General features: G+C 44.8%; 1 protein-coding gene across 1 annotated transcript in view; it reads right to left on the bottom strand.

The window, feature by feature from the left end:
- The window catches only part of LOC115276511 (deleted in malignant brain tumors 1 protein-like), a 104831-nt gene extending 84992 nt beyond the window's left edge, over positions 1–19839 (bottom strand). The window contains exons 1-10 of the mRNA XM_029920556.1: positions 19221–19839; positions 15430–15459; positions 14689–14718; positions 13842–14156; positions 11800–11832; positions 8616–8645; positions 6454–6516; positions 3009–3047; positions 2247–2555; positions 1223–1540 (exon numbers count right to left, since the gene is read on the bottom strand). Coding sequence (XP_029776416.1) covers positions 1223–1540; positions 2247–2555; positions 3009–3047; positions 6454–6516; positions 8616–8645; positions 11800–11832; positions 13842–14156; positions 14689–14718; positions 15430–15459; positions 19221–19593 — 1540 coding nt within the window. The 5' untranslated portion in view covers positions 19594–19839. The remainder of the gene's footprint in view (positions 1–1222; positions 1541–2246; positions 2556–3008; positions 3048–6453; positions 6517–8615; positions 8646–11799; positions 11833–13841; positions 14157–14688; positions 14719–15429; positions 15460–19220) is intronic.
- Positions 19840–22400: the final 2561 nt, after the last annotated feature.

Raw genomic sequence — 22400 nt, 5'->3', positions numbered from 1 at the left:
GCTTTTATTTATTAGGACAAAGAGTCCTTTCTTTTTAATACAGTGGTTCTCAAAGTGAGGTCCCCAGATCAACAGCATAAGCATCTTGAATTTGCTGGAAGTGCATATTCTCAGACCTCACTCTACACCTGCTGAATCAGAAACTCTGGGGGTGGCCCAGTGGGTAATTCTGCTACACAATAAAGTTTAAAAACCACTGCTTTAGGATAAGAAGAAAAGGCTTGCAATGCCCCCAAGGTTTTTCCTAATAACAGAGGTACTCCAAGAGCACATAAGCATAAATTTCCAACTATGTGGTGTCTTCACCTGTTAGAAAGGATCAGACCCCACAGACTCCAGAGGGATGATTTGCTTATCTAATTACTCTGGAAAATAAATGGCAATTTTCTCCCGAATAAGTGGTTTGGGATGACTGATGTGCATAGTCATAGATACCTACTAAAATCAATGACCATTCCAGTTACCCAAAGACCCCATAAGAATCCGGTCTTGACTGCAGCTGCCTGGTAATTTCATTCTGATTTGGGAAGATTCCTGCACCTGGCTGATTGGGTATTTAACTAATTTCTGAACTAGCTCTTTGGTGATATTGCTCTTCACTGTTGAGCTCTCCACCAAGTTAAATGGTGCTTGGGACCTACCCTCAGGGAGCTTCCCAGAAGAAGAGGTCATTCCGGTCAGGATGAGCGGGTTTCCTAGAGGAGAGTCTGAGTGCATGAAAGCAAGGTCAGCAACACATGCCTGTGTTCTGAGCTCCTTGTGTTATGGTGGCATTGAACTATAGACTGGGAAAACCTTTTAGGCTTTAAGTGATATGGACCAATCAAACCCACTTCTGGAGACTGCTTACAGCTTGAGTTAACGGGGCCATTTCCATTCCACTTCTATCACCCAGGTTAATGCTAGCCAGCCAGAACTAGAACTAAGAATTACATAGAAACCAATTTGACAATAAACTATTAATTTAAAAAATTAAAAAATAAAAAAATAATTAAAAAAATAAATGAACTTAAAAAAATAAAATAAAAGTCTGTAAAAAAAAAAAAAGATATAGAAATGGCCAAGTCCGTCTTACCTGGAGGGGAGGGGCTTGTCAGAGAACCTGTTAGTGCAAAGAGAAGAAACCGTCCCCCTCACTGGAGGGGCCATGGGCTCATCGCTCAGTTTCTGTAATAACCCTTTCTGGTCACGACTCATTTAGAATGCAAAAGGACCCCCTCACCTGAGCAGATGGCTCCGGCATCCTCCTCGTGCCCACAGTTGTGCGTGAACCAGGCATCATGGGCACACAGCGCCAGGTGGCTCTCCTCACCGTTGCAGTGCATATTATCCAGCAGAATCTTTCCAGTCCCTGGGCCAAAGTGGGCGCCCAAGGGGGCAGACACTGCCTGGCCGCACCCAAGCTGCCTGCACACAACCTGCGCCTCCTGCAGACCCCAGCCGTCATCACACACTGACCCCCAGGCGCCGTGGTAGAAGACTTCCACCCTTCCAGAGCATCTTCCGGTGCCATTTACCAGCCTCAGCATGGCCCAGTCTTCTGTGCAAACCAAAGTTTAGGTAAGTGTTTGAAGCTCCCCTATTCAACTCGCCTTATTTGCCTTGCTTACAAATTAAGAAGAATCTCGTGGTTACTCCGCATGTATAAGAGCATTCTAGGAAAAAATGGCTTAATGATTACACCACTACGTGATGTGCTTTTTATGAGTCACTTAAAAAAACAGATTAGGTTGTGGAATATGTATTTCTCATACACTGGTGCTTTAGGACTTGACATCAACAAGGCAGAAATGAAAAATTAAGAAAATGCATCTCTGACAGTGGGGAAATGCATAATTTAAATGGCTTATTAAAAAAATAACAATACCGCAGTTAAAAGCAGCAAAGTGTCTATATATGTGTACCAACATAGGTGAATCTCAAAAACATAACTGAGTAAAGAATAAGAGGCACTTGATTATATATAGGGAATAGTCTAATTTGTGTGAAAGGAAAACATGAAATAATATACATAGAGATCACAGAATTCCTGTTTGTAAAAATATTAAAAATGAAGATATATACAAAATTCAAGAGAGTGTTTATCTCTTAGGAAGGAGAGACTGGAGACTGGGATTTGGGAATTTGAGGAACTTGAAATTTATCTTTGATGCTTTATTTCCTGGTAAGCCTGAGAAACCAATATACCAAAATGTAAGCGTCAGTCATGCATAGGTAAAGGGGACATGGCTATGTGCTTTCTTAATCTCTGTATTTTCTGAACTTAAGAAAGTTTTGCTGGAACAGCAGGACAGTGAGGATAATCAGGTGCCAAAGCAGTGGGAGGGCCCAGACAAATCCTGGCGGAAGTGATCTTTCTTCCCATAACTGTGGTATTTCCCTGGGCACCTCCGAGGCCTCTACTGTAGCCCCCAGGCTCCTACCCTGGTAGAGGTGACCCCCTGGGGTCTTCGGGAGCAATGGCACATCCTGCGGGGGAAGCTGCTGACCTGATGCGCTGGGCCAAGGAGCATTGGCTCTGCGGCTGGAAGGCAGGGAGTCATCCACAGGTAGAGCTGGAACAGCATGGAAACAGGGATTAGAACGGAAACTTCTCTTCCTGAGATGGACACAGGACAACCTGTCAGAAAAGGACTCAACCTGTAGCTTGCGAAGAGCCACAACTATGCCACACCTTTCCAAAACATCTGGACTGGCCACACTCTCATGAAGAATGACTTTCTGATGAAGCTGAAGTCAAATTCAAGCTGCTGATAGCAAGCTCCTAAATGTGATCCTGCTGCCTCCAAAGGCCTTACTTACATCAACTCCTGGCTCTGCATAGGGTGCTCCACACTGGTAAAATAAGTCAGTGATGAATTGGGCGAACGTTTTAAAAAAGATTGTATTTATAAGGATGCTGATTACCCTGGATGACCCCACGGAGGACATCATATAACCTAGTGACATGGCCCATCTGTTTGTACCCTCCATCTGGATAGAAAGGACTGGTGATGGCATTGACCTACCTGATATGAGACTTGGTAACTCTTCATTATCTGCTGAGGCTGAAAAAAATATTTTTAAGCAAGATTTGGGCTTCATTAGCTTGCTCACCTATGAAATACTAGTACTTCTTTCTGAGGAGGGATATTAGTACAAGCAGGGGCACTTTCCAGACTGATGTCTGTGTCCTCAAGCAGAGGGATTTGCCTCCCCTTTGCACCATGCACTGTCCAGCAGGATTGTTCTTGGCCAAGAATGAAATTCCCCCAAGAGGGATTAAATGGCCTGCCCACATGTGCAGCACTTGTATATTTGTTTACTGACTCAATAAACTTTATTGGGTGCTTACTGTGTTCCAAGCACTGTGATGGCTTCTGGGGGTACAGTGATGAGCAAGACAGACAAAACCCTGATCCTCATGGAGCATAAAATCGGGTGTTGATGCTGACATTAGCGTCACCTTGTCCCTAGACCTCTGGGTAGTGAATCTTCCCTGGCCCTGAGCTTCAGCTCATCATCCTTGCTATGGGTGCAAATGCTGGAAGTGGCAAACCCAAGGTATCACACCCATTTTTGGTGGTGGTAACCATCGCTCATTGGCCTACCTGCTGATGTGGGTGGGTGGTTAATGTCTTTTGGGACCGTGGAAGTTGAGTGTGCTGTCGGGAAACAACAATACAAGGAAAACGACTCCTCACGTTTGATACCAAATGGAAAGAGAAGGATTTTTCTCATCAGCTTCATATTTCCAGGAGAAGAATTCAATTAGCTCTTTATAACTCATTCAGCATAGACAATTTTAAAGAGAAGAGCGGCCTCGAAAATATTATGCCAGACACAAAAGACCACTTATTGTATGACTCCATTTATGTGAAATATCCAGAACAGGTAATCCATAGAGATAGAAAGCAAGTTGGGAGTTGCTGGATGCTGGGGGAGGAATTTTGACAAAATGGCCATGACTATCAGTGAAGGGCAGAAATGCTGCCCCCTCTTCACCCAGCTTGGTGGTGGCACAGAACCCCTCTTCCTTGAACGGTGCTATTCCACGGGACACACCCCACGGCACCGAACGCACACTCACGTGGCATGACTATGCACCATGCTCTTTGCCAAGCGCTTTACACAAACTCATTGATTTACTCCTTACAACTCCATGAAATGCATAGTTATTATTCCCATTTCAAATAAGGAAACTGAAGCACAAAGAGGTAAAGCAAACAGGTGAGAGTCACATGGCTGGGAGGTAGGAGAGAGTTGCCCCAAACCCAGTGGTCCGGCACTGGCTCTATGCACTCTACTGGCCAGTAAATGGTATATGCCACTCAGGTTTCAAAAGAATTTTTAGCTACTTAGACATGAGATCTAAGAATTTAATGCACTTGTACTCTCTTTCGTTAATATTTGGGGGTAGACACAGATATGTAAACTGGGATCAGCCAGATGGGATTCATTTATCCAAGCATTTACTTATTTATTCATTTAACAGTGAACACCCTTCGAACAGCAGTCATTGTTGTCAAGACTGAGTGTGTGTATGTGTGTATATAGGTGTGCTGTGTCTGGGGGTGGGGGTAGGAACAATGTCACAGATGAGAAACTTATGGATTCTGCTCTAAGAAGCTGATCACGTCATTGGAGCAAGTATATACATATAACTCTCAGAAAGGAATAGGAGCTCCGAGTGAGGACAGATACAGAGCCGGAATCAGGGAGAGGGAGCCACTGCTGCCAGCTTGGGATGGGAAGGATTGGACAAGGCGTGTGGGGGGCTGATGCTGGTGACCTCGTGGGCCACTTTTAGGCAACAGACAGGCGGTTGTGGAAGAAACGCAAGGGTAAGAAACTAAATTCAGGCCTGGCTCAAAGATTAGCTCATCCTTTTGTTCTCATCTTCCCTCTCTGCAAACGGATCCTCATGGTTTCTGAATAGACAACATGCCCAGTCCGTCTTTCTAGGAGTTAAAGGATTTTTTTAAATTTAAATAGTTTATTACCAAGTTGGTTTCCATATAACACCCAGTGCTCTTACCCACAAGTGCCCTTCTCCATGACCATCACCCCCCTGCCCCTTCCCCCCTCCCTCCTCAGCCCTCAGTTTGTTCTCAGGAGTTGAAGGATTTTTATGTGGTTTAGAGAATTAAGGTAGTTCAGAGATTAAGCTCTAGGATTCTGAAGTCAGATTGTTTGTGTTAATCATTTCATCGACCTTGGGGATAATATTTAACCTATTTGAGAATGAGGTTCCCCCATTCAGAGAATGGGGATTGTAGAAGTTCCCTCCCCTGCAGTTGGGAAGATTAGATAAGAAAATCCACATCAGGCCATCATGGAGACTGACATGGTGTGAGGCAATGCTGTCCAAGAGAAATGAAGGGCAAGCCACATACATAATTTAAACTTTTCTGGTAGCCACATTTTATTTCAATGTTTGTTTATTTTTGAGAGACAGAGAGACAGAGTGTGAGCAAGAGAAGGGTAGGGAAAGAAGGAGACACAGTCTGAAGCAGGCTCCAGGCTCTGAGCTGTCAGCACAGAGCCTGATGCGGGGCTCAAACTCATGAACTGCGAGATCATGACCTGAGCCGAAGTTGGCTGCTTAACCGACTGAGCCACCCAGGCATCCCAGGTAGCCACATTTTAAAAAGTAAGAAGAAAAAGGTGAAATTTACTTCAATCATATATCTTATTTAACCCAATGTATCCAAAATATTAGCATTTTGGCATGTAATAAATATAAAGATGTTAATGAGAGCAGTTTTAACATTCTTTTATCACACCATGCCTTTGAAGGACCCAGTGTTTGCTTGACATATGGCAGCTGTCTGTCTGAGCCACATTCCAAGGATGCAGTAGCCACATGGGCAGTGCAGATATAAGGGCTAATTTAAGGTTATCACTGGCATTGTCAGAATATGGATTATTTGATGGTATGATTGAAATGTACATAGTTATAGGTAAGGTGGCATCGAGTAGCACAATGACAAACTAAAATGGCCATGATCATGACCACCATTCCCCACAACAAGGAAGAGGTGTCCCTTATTTATGTGATTCATTGATACAGAAAAATAATGAAGTCTTTCCAGGTTGGACACTTCCCAGATGCTCTAGTTTATTCACTTCAATTCAAGAGATATGAGGCAATGCTTTTAGTAATCTCTCTCTCTCTCTCTCTCACACACACACACACACACACACACACACACACACACTCTTTTCCTTTTCCTCTTACTCTTTACATTTGTGAAACATGAGAAATGAGGAGCTTTGTGTTTCAAAGTTTTCTAATTGTAGTTATAGATGATAAACAAAAAGGAAAGCTGGACAGCATGAAATCCTGACTCTCTAGGGTCTTCCTGTCTCTCAAATTGTTCCATCTCAAAGAGAACATCAGTGGTGTTTAGTGGCGGTGGCAGAACTGCTGACTCTCACGACAGGAGAGTAACGTGGGGCAGGGGGTCCTACCTGGTGATGCTGAACGTGCTGCAGTCATGGGAGACGGCTGAGTTGAGGGGGTCACGGGTAGAACTGTAATAAAGAAGCATCCATTAGCAGGACGTAAGTGCCCACAATGACTCGAGAGAGATGTGGCTAGCCCTGTGGTCTCAAAAGAGGTCATTTTGCTTCAACTCTGAAGTGACCACTGTGTAAGTGATAGAGAGGCTAGGTCACCTCTCAGTTGCTGACCCTCAGCCCTGTGTCCCCTGTCTCCCTGACTCAATGTCCAGGTGCAGGTATTGGGTGTTTTATGACAAGAATGATGTGTGCTGGGTTTTAATATTCTCCCTAAAAGCTGGGTGGTGGTCTGGACCATCAGGACCCCCTGGTCCTTGCATTCACTTGCTCTCTTTATTTCCTTCCTTAGCCTGTTTCAGCACAGACGTGGTTCTGTGGCACAGGTATTGCCCTGGCCCAGGTGCTCTCCATGGATCCACATGATTCCATATTCTCTCCTGCCTCCAGACCTGCTCTGCACTGCATGTAGCCCTGGAATTACGTACACTGTCCCTTAGGAAAGAAAGACAGAAGAAAGGACAGTGGTGACAACATTGCTTTTCTCTTCATATTGACTTGGTTAGATGCCACCCCTCTTCTATCACACCTTTTTCTCTGTTTGCTTTCTGGGTCACCAGATTTCAGTGTACATCCTCAGACATGTGTCCATCTCTGTGCCACTGAGCATAGCAACTACAGAATTGCATTTAAGTGTAGGTGGCAGAATATTGCCCCCCAAGGTTGTCCACATCCTAATCCTGGGAGCCTGTGACCATGTCGTGTCACACTGCAAGGGGAATTAAGGCTGCAGGTGGAGTTAAGGTTGCTAATCAGCCATCTTAAGATAAGGGACATTATCAAGGCGCCTGGGTGGCTTAGTCAGTTAAGTGTCTGTTTCTTGATTCAGCTCAGGTCATGATCTCTTGGTTCGTGGGATCAAGCCCCAAATTGGGCTCTGTGATAATAGTGCAGAGCCTGCTTGGAATTCTCTCTCTCTCTCTCTCTCTCTCTCTCTCTCTCTCTCTCTCTCCCTCCCTCCCTCCCTCCCTCTCTCTCCCACACACACTCTCTCTCAATATCAAAATAAATAAACATTTAAAAAAAGATCAATGACATTATCTTGGATTATCCAGGTGGGCTCCATGTGATCACAGCATTCTTAAAGGTGGAAATAAAGGCAGAGGATGACAGGCAGAGAGAAATCTGAAGACATTACAGTGCTGCCGTTGAAGATAGAGAAATGGGGGCCATGAGCTGAAGAACAGGTGGCTTCTAGAAGCTGGAAAAAGCAAGGAAATGGATCTTCCTCTAGAGCCTCCAGAATGAACCTAACTTGGCTGACATCCTGATTTTAATTCAGTGAGATAGGTTTTGGACTTCTGATTCTAGAACTGCAAGATAACAAATAAATTTGTGTTGTTTAAGCTGCTAAGTGTGTGTCAATTTGTTACAGCAGCTATTCAAAACTCATACGATAGGCAAGTATTACATGTGATCATATTTCTTTCTCCGAAGAAAATTTGAAACGTATCATTTATAAAAGTTAAAAGAGGTTGGGTATTCTCAGAGGAGATGGCTGAAATGAAACTTAAAGACAATTAAAGATCCACCATGTTTAAAATGGTCTCTAGTATTTATTCAAAACAACGGCATTGTTACTTGATTTTATTTAGAAGTTAGTGAATGTGAAACGCATGGGTGGCTCAGTCGGTTAGGCGTCCGACTTAGGCTCAGGTCATGATCTCACGGTTCATGGGTTGGAGCCCTGTGTCAGGCTCTGTGCTGACTGCTAACTCAGAGCCTGGAGCCTGTCTTCAGATCCTGTGACTTCTTCTCTCTCTGACCCTCCTCTGCTCACACACACACACTCTCTCTCTCTCTCAAAAATAAATAAAAATATTTAAATAAAATTTTAAAAAAGGAAGTTAGTGAATGTATCGGGGTCAAAACTCTGAAAATCAGCTCCACATAGACTCAGAAGTAAGGGGCAGGTTATAATGAGTCACTCAGAAAAATTACTCAACAGTAACACTTTCATTTATTTCTTTTCTGAATTTGGATGGATAATCTGAAATATTCCAGGGGAAAATAGCCCCAAAATGTTCTTTCACAAAAAAAAAATGTTCTCTTACCTGGTAATATGGTTGCTGAATTTCCATCACCTATTGATACAAATAAATTGAAATGTTTTTTATTCAATTAAATCGAATAACTTTTATTTTACCTACTCACCAATTTTTAACAAATCTTTAATGTAACAGGTCCAAAATACAAAATGCAAAAATATAGTGAATACCTAGTGAAATGCAGTCCCTTGGACATGCTAGACTCTCGGAAGTATTTGTTGATTTGATTGTTTTGAAGAGAGTCTAGAAGTAATAGCTTTAACAGGTGATATGAGCTCTTTAGAATGTCCACACATGGAGAGTAAGCCAGTCACCCCTGGAACTTGGGGCCACCTGCCTGTCCAGGGAAGTGGCTCCCAGTGGGGACAAAAGCAGGGTGGCCATGGCGTAGCTACATCTCACCTACTGACTCACTCATGCTCCCACAGGACCCAGCAGCATCAAATATGCCTCCCAGACCCTCAGTAAATACGTCTATTAATCTGAGCGTATATATATCCTGCTACAGGTTTCCAGTGATTGACAGTAAAATACATATATCTGCATGGCAAAACCGGAAAAATAGGAATACAAGTAATGACAATATGGGTGAAAGAAAAATAAGAAAAACAGCCTACTAACTAATTTAACCAACAACAAACTAATAAAACTCTTAGCTAATTATTAGAACTGGTTACTCAGATAAGCTCTGAGCTTCCTGGATTTTGAAGGGAGATGGAAATCATGGTGCACAATGAAATTGTATTTAACAAATAAGTGTAGGAGGTAGAGTTGCCTGATAAGTGGTATCTTCCTTAAGGGAGTTATTGCCTCTGTTTGAGGGCCACTGAGAATGTTAGTGACTAACACTTTGTCTTCCACAGCAACTCTGTAGGAGAGGCAGAGTGCGAGAGTATGTCTTTCGTTTTTTCATTCCACAGGTATTTATTTAGAACCTATTATACACCAGGAACTGTCCTTGGTTTTGACATTAACTTGCCAAAAGTTCCTGCTTTCACAAGACTTACATTCTGGAAAGTGGAATGGGATGGACATATGATGAGCAGGTGAACAAAAGAAAACTATAAAGACAATCACAGGTGGTGTAAGTACCATGAAGAGATAAACAAGAGGTTGATAAAACAGAACAGACTGAGAGGGAGTCTATTTTGGATTATACAGTCAGAGGAATCCTCTCTGAAAGAGTGATATTTTAGCTGAGACCTGATTACAAGGAGTCACGTAGGAGAACTCTGAGAGAAGAGCATTCCAGACAGAGGGAAAAGTCAGTACAAACACCCTAGTGTGGGGGCGCCTGGGTGGCTCAGTTGGTTAAGCGTCCAGCTTCCGGCTTCAGCTCAGGTGGTAATCTCCCAGTTCATGGGTTCGAGCCCCGAGTCTGGCTCTGTGCTGACAGCTAGCTCAGAGCCTGGAGCCTGCTTCGGATTCTGTGTCTCCCTCTTTCTCTGACCCTCCCCTGCTCATGTTGTCTCTCTCTGTCTTGCAAAGATTAAAAAAAAAATTTTTTTTAAGCCAAAACAAACAAAAAACGCCCTAGTGTGAGCACTCCCTTGTCAGCTTCAAGGGACAGGGAAAAGTCCAGTGAGGAGCACAGTGCTAGATGAGGTGTCTTCTCAGTGGTCAGATACCCAGACAATGATTAGATCATTTGGGGTCTTCCAGGTCACTAAAAAAGACCTAGAGAGTGTTCCAAATATCATAGTAAAAATATGGAGGGTTTTGAATTAAGAGCAGTGGTCTGATTTATGCTTTGCCAACCCGTTCTAGCTTCTATGCCAGGAACAGGTCATGTGTGTGATGGAAGAGAAAGAGACAATGCAGAAGACCACTCAGAAATTTGTTGCAATAGTGAGTGTGAGATGCTGAAAGTTTGGAAAAGAGAGTAACAGTGGAGTTGGGGGATGCGAACACGTTTAGCATGCATTTTGGAAGAAGAGCAGGAAAATGTTCTCATGTGTTGGTTGTGAGCAGGAAAGAGAGCAACAGAGATGGCTTCTGGTTCAAGAAACTAATGGAATGGGAAGAATTTATCTTGTTTTTAACATCTATCTTCCATAAACACCAAACAAGGTGTTGTAGTCTAATGGATCAGCAGCTATGACCCTTGCTAACTTCATGGCCTTGGGCAAGTTCATTAACTTTTCTATGCTTCAGTTTCCTCATCAGTAAAATAGGAATTACAATAGTACTCACTTCATAAGGTTGTAGTGTAAATTAAATAGGTCATGCATGCAGAGTGCTTGGAATTTATTCATCAAAGCAGGTGTCGGGACACTGAAGCCAATGCCTGTTTTTGTAAACAAATGTTTTTTTTGGAACACAGGTATACCCAGCAATTTACAAATTGTTATGGCTGCTGCATTCGGGCTGCTGTGGCAGAGCAGCTGTTCCACAAAGCCAAGAAGATTTACTATCTGACCCTTTACAGAAAAGGTTTGCTGATGTCTGAATTAGAGAATCAAATGGCTAATAACACTGAAGGCAGAAGTCTTAGAAAAATGCCTGAAATATCCTTAACACTCAATAAAATTTGGCTCTTGTTATTCTGCATACATGACCTCCTTTTAACCCAAATGGAGCTCTATGAATTAAGTGTTTTTATCCCTTTAAAAAAGACTGTCTGTGTCGGGGTGCTGGGTGGCTCAGTCGTTTAAGTGGCTGACTTCAACTCAGGTCATGATCTCACAGTTTGTGGGTTCAAGCCCTGCATCGGTCTCTATGCTGACAGCTGAGAGGCTGGAGCCTGCTTCTGATTCTGTATCTCCCTCTCTCTCTCTGACCCTCCCCCGCTCACACTCTGTGTGTGTCTCTCTCTCTCAAAAATAAATAAATGTTAAAAAAGAAGTGAGCCTGTGGTTTGCCCAAGGTCACACTAAGTAAGTGGCAGAGATGGAACTTAACTCAAACCTTATGTTGCCAAACCCATTTTCCTTCCCTCATCCCAAAGCCCACCTGGGCTGGTACACAAGCCTATCTTGAACATGTTGCCAGTGGGGCTACTAATTTCAGACCACTTCAGCTTCCTAGTACATCAATCTGTAGATAGCTTATGTATAAAATATGTAATATGTTGCCCCCTCCAAATCTGGTTCAGGAATCCCAACAAAAAACCTTTTGGTTTTAAACTAAAAGGAAATTTTGCATTAAATAAGGACAAATACTGCAAAGCCAACATGAAAATACTTCCTACCTTGTGGCATTGGCAGTGATTCCTGTGCAGTCTCTGCAGAGAGAGGAATGGAGAATTCAAGTGGGTGTTAGGATGTAAAAGTATTCATCCCCTTCTCCAGCCACACCAAGCCACATACACTGAATAGTTGTGCAAGCTCTACAAATAGTTTACCAAGGTATTTCCTTAACATGGTGGTAGGAACAATGCATTTCACAGCAATTCCACTGGATGAAAAGATGAATACCAGAGAATAACTTAAAACTCACACAGCAGACATGAAAATAAAGCTAACTCTTGTGGAAGGAAGAAGTGGCCCAACCACATTTGCAACTTAATGGTAGGATCATCTTAATGGCCCAGGAATCTGGAAATGGCAAATAATTGTCAAAATATGGCAATCCAACCCCTATTGGATTCCCTTTAGGGAATTGATTACACCATTGATTCCCTTTTTTCCTTCGTGATCTACACACTATGTGCCCAGGTAGCACATAAAGTGAAAAATGTCATGTTGCGGTAATCCTCACATCAGTTTCCTAAGTGTTCAAAATGGTTTGGTGCTGGTCTGGCTGCATTTCAGGAATGAGACAAGCTCAGGGTCCCCATGCTGCTCTGCCATCTTAACTTCTCCCTGCTTTTCTAGTCGAAAAATGTCATGTCAATAAAGCAAAAGCATGCCGTTACCCAACGCAGGCTTGAAACGTCCAGTCTCTGTTAATATGTGGGAAAAGAAAGGCATACACTGGAAAGGGGTGGTTTTTTGAGAGATGCTTCAATTCCAAATGAATTTTAAAATGAAAGAATGGGTGTCTCAGAAACAAAAATGACTTCGGATGACTTTAATTAACCATCACATGTGAAACTGGTTAACGGTGTCTAAAACACACGTCCATCTGTCTGTCGCTGTGCTGTTTCTGCCCTGCAGACTCTACCACCTCCGCCCGAGGGGCAAACACTTGTCACACTCATGACACAGGTGCGACCCTGTGGCTTTACAGAATAGACTGCTTGGATGGAATTCCAACCCCCAAATCCAACTAAACCACTAAAATAAAACAAAGGCAAATCAAAGGGGAGAAAAAGGGAAACAAAAATAAATGAAAGCAAATCAAAACACTCCTCCCCCCATATTTTATTGTTTGAATTGGCTTCTTAATTACATTAGTGCAATACGGATCCAGTCTTTCTAGCCGAATACAATTGGCATTTTTAGCAAGTGACCAAGTCCACTGCTTTAGACTCATACATTATTTCCTTTATTTCCCACTGGCATAGGCATTTATGTCTCTAGCACTGGAAGTATAATGAGTATTAGTCACGTATTTGGTGGATATTCATCTGTTTGTCTAGATGAGTGGTTCTCAATCAGGAGCAATCCTCTACCCTCCAAGGGACCCTTGACCATGTCTGAAGACATTTTTGGTTGTCATTGCTGGTGGTGTCATTCACTAGGCTCCGGTGAGAGAGACTGTTAAACAACTTATATTCACAGGACAGCCCCCACCACAAAGAATTATGTGGCCACAAACATCAATTGTGCCAAGACTGAGAAACCTTGGTCTAGAATAATCACGTAATTACTCATTGGGTGAAGACTTATGATTAGCAATACAGGGTCGGGATTCACAATCAGCAGGACAAAACTCAGTGCGCTCTGATCTATAAACTCCCACTTTCTTCACCTACATTAGACTGCAAACGTGTAGTGGGAAAAACCTTATCTTCAGGGTCCTGAAGAAAGGTAGATTGCATTCAGTGATTGATTAATGTCCCTGTTGACTAATGTTGTCTTTCCCAGTCATTTTGAAATCTAGTCCTTGTAATGGAATAAGATCTTCTGCTATTCTTCTCTATAAAAAATCCATTTCAACATCTTGTGGCTAGAAAATTCCTGAGCTCCAGCTGAAGCTCTCAAATTACCAATGTCTCTTTACTTTTGGCTCATACACATGGTCAGAGATGGGCTATGATTACACAGGTGCAACCGTCGCTGAGGGAATCAGTGGAGATGCCATCTACTTAACGAGATGTGCACCCCCAGAGGGAGAAGTGACCGTTACCTGAGCAGACGACACTGGCGTCTTCTCCAGGACCGCAGTTATGGATAGACCAGTCAGTATGAGGACACTGTCCCAGGAAACTCTCTCTTCCTGTACAGTCCACATCATCCAGCAGAAACTTGCCCTCCCCTTCACCAAAGTGGGCCTCAACAGGGGCTGCGAGGGCACGCCCACAGTTGAGCTGCCGGCACACCACGTCAGCTTCATTCATGTCCCAGTGGTCATCACACACCCTGCCCCACTGGCCATGGTAGAAAACTTCCACACGTCCGGAACATCTGCCTGACCCATTCACTACCTGCAGTTGTGGCCAGTCTTCCAAAGACACAAAAATACTAGGTGTTAGGAGAAGGAACACATTCTGCGTTAACCCATTTGTTCAGCCCTTCAACACGTATTTCTTGAGCATGTGCTGGGTCACAGCAGAGAGCACTTCAGGTATTGTGGCTCCCCAGACAGACCTGGTTTTTCTGTCACAGAGTTGAGAGTCTAATTTGAGGAGATTTGAGGAAGTAGTCACATCCACCCAAAATTAAGTTTACATTTACAAGTATGCTACATGCTAAGAAGCAAAGGGTTGGGTGTCTGTAATGTTTGAGAACGCATCCAGGGCTGGGTGCCTTTTCTAAGAAGTGATTACAGACCTGAGGCTTGGACAAAGAGGAGGAAGGAGCTAAGTAGACAAAGAAGGACAGGAGGAGGCAGAGGCTTCCCCAGTTCACTGAAAAACAGCAGAAGTTTCTGAGCGAGGTGAATGCATAGGGACCCCTCCGATAGAACTGTTCTGTTTGGTAGCACATGACCCACCAAGCCACATGAAATGAAGAGGTAGAAAACCTTGACTCACCACCAGGGAATGGTGTTAGGATCTCAGCATCTAAGAGCAGAGAGAAAGAAATGAGGCGTCATTGCCATCCAAAATGGTCCACCCAAGTTTATTGGGGAGCATCTCATGTACTTGATGGGCTCACAGGGCAGACACTGAGCTAAAGACATACTTTGGGAACTGGATTTGGCAAGTTCATTATGATCAGTGGCAAATGAGAACTGATAGTGTATTTGGGTGGCTCAGAGTCACTCACACATTATTCCTTTAAACTGGGTTCTTTCTGGGAACATAGATTCTGCCAGAAAGGCAGAGGGTCAGGTGCTTGTAGAAGTGTATTCCTCTGGCTCATAAAGGGACTTCTAAGGAAGAAAGATGTTGAAGGGCCCAAGTTAACCAGAAACAGTGAGCTTTTCTCTATTTATCTCTGACTTTTCTAGAAGTCTGAAGTTAGGATTTTCTTTAGTATAATTTTGGTTCACATATGCCTTTCAATGATGATTTATTAAATCACATTCATATCCATAATTCTCTGAAATACATTTAGGCAACAAGAATGAAAGAGTTTGGGGAGAAAATGTTTCCTCCATAGTTAAGGACAGAAAAGCTACCTTATTTTGTCCTTTCTCTGTTGAGTCCTTTCGATTAAATGCACTATTTGCTTCTGCCCTCCCCCACCTCCATGATGGGTTCTGTTATTCAGTCAGAGGACTGGGGTCCCGGGGATGTTCCCTTAAAGATATACTGCAGGGTGATTCTTACCCAAAGCTTCCGAAGTCTCATGCTCATATTCTGTGAGAAAGAAAAGAAAGTTGAATGTAGCTGGAGTCCATCAAAGGTGATAAAAATTCTGAAACGCCTTGCACTTGTTGGAAGGATCAGCCGCTGACCCGCTGCTGTGACCCCAGTGAAAAAGTCCAGCCTGGAATTGGTCCTCTCTGTGGCTATTCCAAAAAAGGTGCTTAGAAGGAAAGACCTTTTTACTATTTTCGATATTCGTTGAAATCCAAACATCTTTGTCTAAACTCCATGCTCAGGAATAGCCCAATACAAACACTCAGGGTTGGTGTATCTGTTTCCTGCCCTGAAATTGGGACTGGGGACACCTGCAGGTGGACAGGGGCTTCTTTCTAAGGTGCATCTTAGGTCACCAATCGTACCTCATGTAGAGGATTTTAAACATTGGTTTTCATATGGTGCTAAATATGACTGTATCATGACCTGGAATTAAAACTCCAAGCGACGGTTTCCAAAGAGAGCCTGTGCCCTGGGCGGGCAGCCCTGGGCGGTGCCCTTTGGGGCGTTCGTCTGAGGGACACAGCATCTGGTGAACAGGCGCACATTTGTTCCCACATCGTACGGCCAATCGTTCATTTCCCCAGTTGACGTTCAGTTTTGATGATTGGGCAAGGTGGGTCTGGAGGCTCTGGTTTCAGTAAATTAGGGCAGCTCTACTCAAAGGGTACCATGCATCTGGGGGGAGTGCCGGGGCTTGGGGTACATGAGCGGGTGGGGGGCCTAAATTCTGAGGGAGGGTGAGGCTACTCACAGAGCAGCAAGACAAGGTTGAACATTTGCAAATTTTGTCGGGATTCAGGGCACTTTTCCAGCAAGCAGGCATGTGTGGTGGAGGGGACAGAGTATCAGAAGTGGGGCCAGAGGCCTGGGTATTCGCCAGGTTTTGGGCTACTTACTTGACCTTGACTGAACCTTGTCGCTGAAGCTCAGTTTAGTTATTTATGAATAAAACAAGCCCATTTGAACTGTGTATGGATGGGATGTGATAACAGGTGGAAATTGGAAATTGGAAATCTGGAAATTGGAAATCTGGAAAGTGCACCATGACCCGATGGGATTCCCACTTCGAGGCCGTGTCTGTGAAGTGACTCAGTATGTCATGGAATACAGGACGTGCTAAGATTATAGTGAAGATTCGGTAAATTTGTCAAACTATCATATTTGAAAGAAATTATATTTTCTTTCCTCCCAAATAACAGTAAACTTAATCAACTGCAATCAGCAGATAGGAAAATTAGAGGAAATTATTGGGAAAAATCTGAACTAAGGTCGATACTTGAGGAAGGAGCTATAGCCAACTTTGTTTTCATTAACAAAGCAATTGTTAATTAACTATCAGTTAATTATTAATTAGTATATACTTGTTAAAATGGAAAAAAATCAACTGCACATGCTTAACTCCAAAACAAGGTTTCTTTCTTTTTTAGGGGGGAAGATTTTATTTTTATTTTATTTTACTTTATTTAAAATTTTGTTTTTTACCATTGTTAGTTTTTAAAAGACAGCACGTTCAAGGAAGGGGCAGAGAGAGAGGGAAATACAGACCCGAAGCAGCTCCAGACTCTGAGCTGCCAGCACAGAGCCTGACGTGGGCCTGAACCCACAAACCATGAGATCATGACCTGAGCTGAAGTCGGATGCTTAAACAACGGAGCTACTCAGGCGCCCCTTGAAGATTTTATTTTAAGTAATTTCTATAGCTACCGAGGGGCTCAAACTCACAACCCTGAGATCAAGAGTCACATGCTCCACATACTGAGCCAGCCAGGCACCTCAAAAGTAGGGTTTTTTAAATGTGTCCCTGACTCCCAAGATGCCAGCAGCACCCCCTAGTTGTGACAATCAAGAGTGTCTCCAGGCCTTGACATAAGTCCTCTGGGGGACAAAATCATTCCCAGCCGAGAACAACTGTTTAAAACTATACTTAAAAAGTGTTTTAAAATTTCCCTGACATCAGATTTGTATAGTAATGTGCTCACTGGGCTATTAGCAGCCTCTCCCTCCCTCCAAGGTGTTGGACTCAAGGATGTGCTGCCTAAGGGACTGGCAGAGTCCTCCTTTCAGCGTCCCAGGCTGCCAGTCACCTGGAGCATCGGGCGTTGATGGCCCGATCCTGTCTGTCCTGGGGGCTCACAGGAAGCACAGAAAAGCATCTGGAGGGCTTCAAGCATAGGTGGGCTCCAGGCGCTCGGGAGTCAGGGCGGCGGGGGCCGCCTCTCCCCTGCAAGCCACTGAGATGGCTTGGGAATGTGATTTAACGGACCGAAACTCTCCTTCAGCCCTTTAATCAGCTCTCGAGACAGAGCCGCCTGCAGTGGGAAAGCTTCCGGCTGGGCAGGGTCTGATCCCCTCCGTCACCAAGAGAGGGGAGTCTGCGGCTTTGTGACAGAAGTTGGCACGTGAAATAGTCTGGAGGTCAGTCCCATGGCACAAGGACATTGTGTTCCCTGCTGGATCTCCAAGCCTTCCTCAACAGTGTTTTCTGGGTGAGCGAGCGCGTGACTCTTGGCTAGCTCATAATGTTGGATCCTGCTTCCCGGCGTGTCCGATTTGGGAGGAATGATCTGCGCAAAGAGGGAGCAATGCCTCTGACTCTGCCACAGCCCGCAGCTGAGGCTCAAGGAGGGGGCTGCCTCGGGCTTCTGACTCCCAAACTTGCCCCATCAGCCAGAGATGGTTTCCTAGACACATGGCTACTTGGTCTCTGGGAGGTAGGTGTCCTCCACAAGCCGGAGCATAGGCACAGCCTGGTTGGCTGTGAAATGACATGTTAAGGATCATAATGAACAGGTGATTCGCTTCACAGCAGGGAGAGAAGGAGGAAAGCCATTGTTTTGGTTGCTGTTATTATTACTTCCATCGTGTTAGATAAAAAGTGAACTAGACGGCGCCTGGGTGGCTCAGTCGGCTGAGTGTCCGACTTCCGCTCAGGTCATGATTTCACAGTTCATGGGCTCGAGCCCTGCGTCAGGTGCTGAGCTGACAGCTCAGAGCCTGGAACCTGCTTCAGATTCTGTGTCTCCCTCTCTCTCTGCCCCTCCCTTACGTGCACTCTGTTTCTTTCTCTCTCAAAATAAATAAACGTTAAAAAAATTTTTTTAAATTAAAAAAAAAGTGAACTAATGTACAAAAAGCCACCTGAAGAGGAAGGAGAGGTGGGGGGGGGAGGCATCAGTCAGGGAGGCCAGATGCTCCTGCCTCACTTGGGCCCCCTCTCAGCCCTCTAATGCTCTGCTTTTGCAGTCTTGAAATTCTTTTTTTTTGTTTTAATTTTTTTAATGTTTTTTATTTATTTTTGAGACAGAGTGAGACAGCGCAAGCAGGGGAAAGTCACAGAAAAAGGGAGACACAGGATCTGAAGCAGGCTCCAGTCTCTGAGCTAGCTGTCAGCACAGAGCCCGACACGGGTATCGAACCCACGAACTGTGAGATCGTGACCTGAGCCAAAGCCGGATGCTTACCCGACTGAGCCACCCAGGCGCCCCTGAAATTCTTAATAATTTCTGAACAGAGAGACCCACATTTTCATTTTGCACCGGGACCCGCAGTGATGTAGCCCATCCTGTGACCAGACTAAGCCCTTTCGCTTCAAACTCAGCATTCTTTGCAATATGATCTTTGGCTTCTCGAACAGACACAAGCAGATTGAGGTTAGATTTAGGGTGTCCAGCTGTGCTGGGGAGAAACTGAGGAAACGGCTGTGGGGGGAGAAAAAAAGGAAACTCCACTCCCAGAGAAGAGAGAAAGACACTTACCCGAGCAGATGACACCAGCATCTTCCCCATGCCCGCAGTTGTGGGTGACCCAGCCGGCGTGGGAGCACTGACCCAGGCAGGCCTCAGTCCCAGAGCACTGCACGTCATCCAGGAGGATGGGGCCGGAGCCCTGGCCGAAGTGGGCGTCGCCGGGGGCGGACATGGCCGACCCGCAGCCCAGCTGCCGGCACACCACCTGGGCTTCCTTCTCGTCCCAAAGGTCGTCACACACCGTGCCCCACACGCCTTCGAAGTACACCTCCACGCGGCCGGAGCACCTGCCAGAACCTTCCACGAGCTGCACAGCGAGCCAGTCTTCCGGAGAAACGCATCCCCGTTGAGAACCGTCATTTAAAACTATACTTAAAGGCATTTAAAATTTCCCTGAAGTCAGATTTTTATAATAATATGCTCACTGGGCTATTAGCAGCCTCTCTCTCCCTCCAAGTGCTGGACCCAAGGACGTGCTGCCTAAGAGACTGACAGAGTCCTTCCAGTGTCCCAGGCTGTCTGGAGTACCCAGATGATTACCATGTGTCCCAGCACTTAAGAGCACCTGACAGGGGCGTCTCGGTGGCTCAGTAGGTTAAGCATCTGACTTCGGCTCAGGTCATGATCTCACGGTTCGTGAGTTCGAGCCCCGAGTCGGGCTCTGTGCTGACAGCTCGGAGCCTAAAGCCTGCTTCCGATTCTGTGTCTCCCTCTATCTCTGCCCCCTCTCCCGCTCGTGCTCTCTCTCTGTCTCTCAAAAATAAATAAACGTTAAAATAAAAAAGAGCACCTGACATAGGGACCCTTCACTCAGGCCTTAACGTGTACGAACCAGGAAATTAGACAAAGATCCCGGTCTTGTTAAATAGAAATAACACTGGGGTGTCTTTATTTCCAAAGAGTGACTCATCCATGCGCAGGGGTGTTCACAGCTTCTCCACAGCCTCAGCCCTGCAGGTGCCGCCTGACTTCACCCTCGGCCCCACCTCCTCCAGGCCAAGGGGATGGTCAGGCTCTGACTCACCATCTGGCTGCTCCACGGGGGAGTCTTGCTCAGTGCTCCTCTTTGAATGTGCCTTCCACAGCCTTCCTCTGGGTCCTCTGATGTCTCTCCTGGAGCAAACTGAGACGTACGACCACGTTAGAAGCCGGATTTTTAAAAATTCTTTTTAAATGTTCATTTATTTTTGAGAGAGAGAGAGACAGAGACTGAGACAGAGACAGAGCATGAGTGGGGGAGGGGCAGAGAGAGAGGGAGACACAGAGTCCGAAGCAGGATCCAGGCTCCAAATTGTCAGCACAGAGCCTGACGCAGGGTTTGAACCCAAAAACCACGAGATCGTGACCTGAGCCGAAGTCGGATGCTTAACCGACTGAGACCCCCAGATGCCCCAGAAACCAGGTGTTCAGAACAGAGGGAGAGCGAAAATACCCTTCCCAGTACGGATACCCAACAGGACCCAACATCAGACACTGGCTTCCAAGGCTCCAGTCCAAGCCCGCTGACTCACAGGCTCAGCAGAGAGAACCTGAGAGTCTGAATGTCCAACAATCCAACTGGTTCTGTTCTGCCGCCAAGTTTGGGAACCTGTGTCCTGGCATCACTTTTCCTTAAGCTCTTGCTTTGGGGCATATTGCGTTTCATAACTTCCTTTTAATCAGATAAATGTCTATACTGGTTATTCCTACAATTTTCAGCCAGTATATTTTTATCAGGCATCTTCAGCAATCTATAGTTGATCTTGAAGCATTTTCTCTAATTAAACTATAGTTTACATGTAAATTCAAATACACGTAAATGCCTTTTTAGTTTTGATGTGATATTTTCCAGCATCTCCTGAATTTGTCTTTTTAAAGCAATTCCCCCCCCCCTTTTTTTTGCCTTTAATTTTTCTATTTTTATTACCACTTTTACCTTTGGAAGCAGGTTATTTAATTAATACTCGTCATTAATTTTACCTATTTGGATTGGTTGTTTAAAGACAGCTTTGCTCCGAGTGCCTGGGTGGTTCAGTCAGTTAAGCACCCAACTCTTGATTTCAGCTCAGGTTGTGATCTCATGGTTCATGAGATCGAACCCCAAATTGGACTCCAAACTAACAGCACAGAGCTTGTTTGGGATTCCCTCTCTTCCTCTCTCTGCCCTGCCCCCATTGTGTGCTCTCTCTCTCTCTCTCTCTCTCTCAAAATAAATAAATATATAAACAAACAAACATTAAAGTTAGACTTGCTGAGGGATGAGATGTTTGGGTGTTGCTCAATGGCTGCCCTCTGCTCTCCTTTATTTCCTGGTTCCAAGTCTTTCTGGCTAGGTGCAATAACTTTGATCTGAGCATTGTCTTTGCAAAAACAAATACGTGATATCCTCCGAAGCAACCCCTGTGGTAGATGTTGCTCTGTGAACCTCTGTTCCCTTCAGCTCCCACCTTCTTTCAGCCATTATGAAATGGTGCCATGCTCAGTAGACAATCCTCCAAGGACACGGGCCATTGAAGCTGTTGAGTGGATTTGCAATAAGCTACTTACACCTGGGTCTGTTGGGAGGGCCTGATGTTCCTTGTCATTGGATAAGGCCCTGGGGACATATCAGAGACTCACAGGGCCTGGGTCTTGTGGCTGGAAAAATAATCTATGCCCAGTATACAGTTTGAGCACTAGACCAGATAGGATGTTATCCATTGACCATATGCGTGATCTGGGCTGCAAGACAGAGGAGAGGTCCCTCTATGCAGAGAGGAGGCTTCTAGAAGTCAACTAAGTTGGTATTGTTAGTAATAATGGCAGACCTTTATTCTGCACCTTCTGTGTGCCTATCATGAGTCTAATTGACTTGCAAAAATTTAGTTGACTTGGAAAGACTCTATTATTATTTCCATTCATATTTTAACAGATCAAGAAGTCAAGATACAGGGAGGCCAAGTAACTTTCCCAGACCCCACCGCTCATCAGAGGCCATCTTGGGATTTGGTTCCAGAGTTTGAACATTCAACCACTCACCCATGCTCTTTTCCTTTTCGTCCCATACTTCCCACATCCTCCCACCACGTGGCTGGACTCTTCCTCATTTGATGCCATTTCTGCCGGTTCCTTTGCATGAACAACAATTCTGATGCCTATACTCAGGTTTACACTTTTCCAAGGACGCTTACAGCCATCAGCTCATGAGATTATCAGAGAAGCTCTGTGATG

The sequence above is a fragment of the Suricata suricatta genome, chromosome 2 (genome assembly GCF_006229205.1).
Source record: "Suricata suricatta isolate VVHF042 chromosome 2, meerkat_22Aug2017_6uvM2_HiC, whole genome shotgun sequence".
In the NCBI taxonomy this organism is placed as follows: domain Eukaryota; kingdom Metazoa; phylum Chordata; class Mammalia; order Carnivora; family Herpestidae; genus Suricata; species Suricata suricatta.
This window is presented reverse-complemented; position numbering and strand designations above follow the sequence as displayed.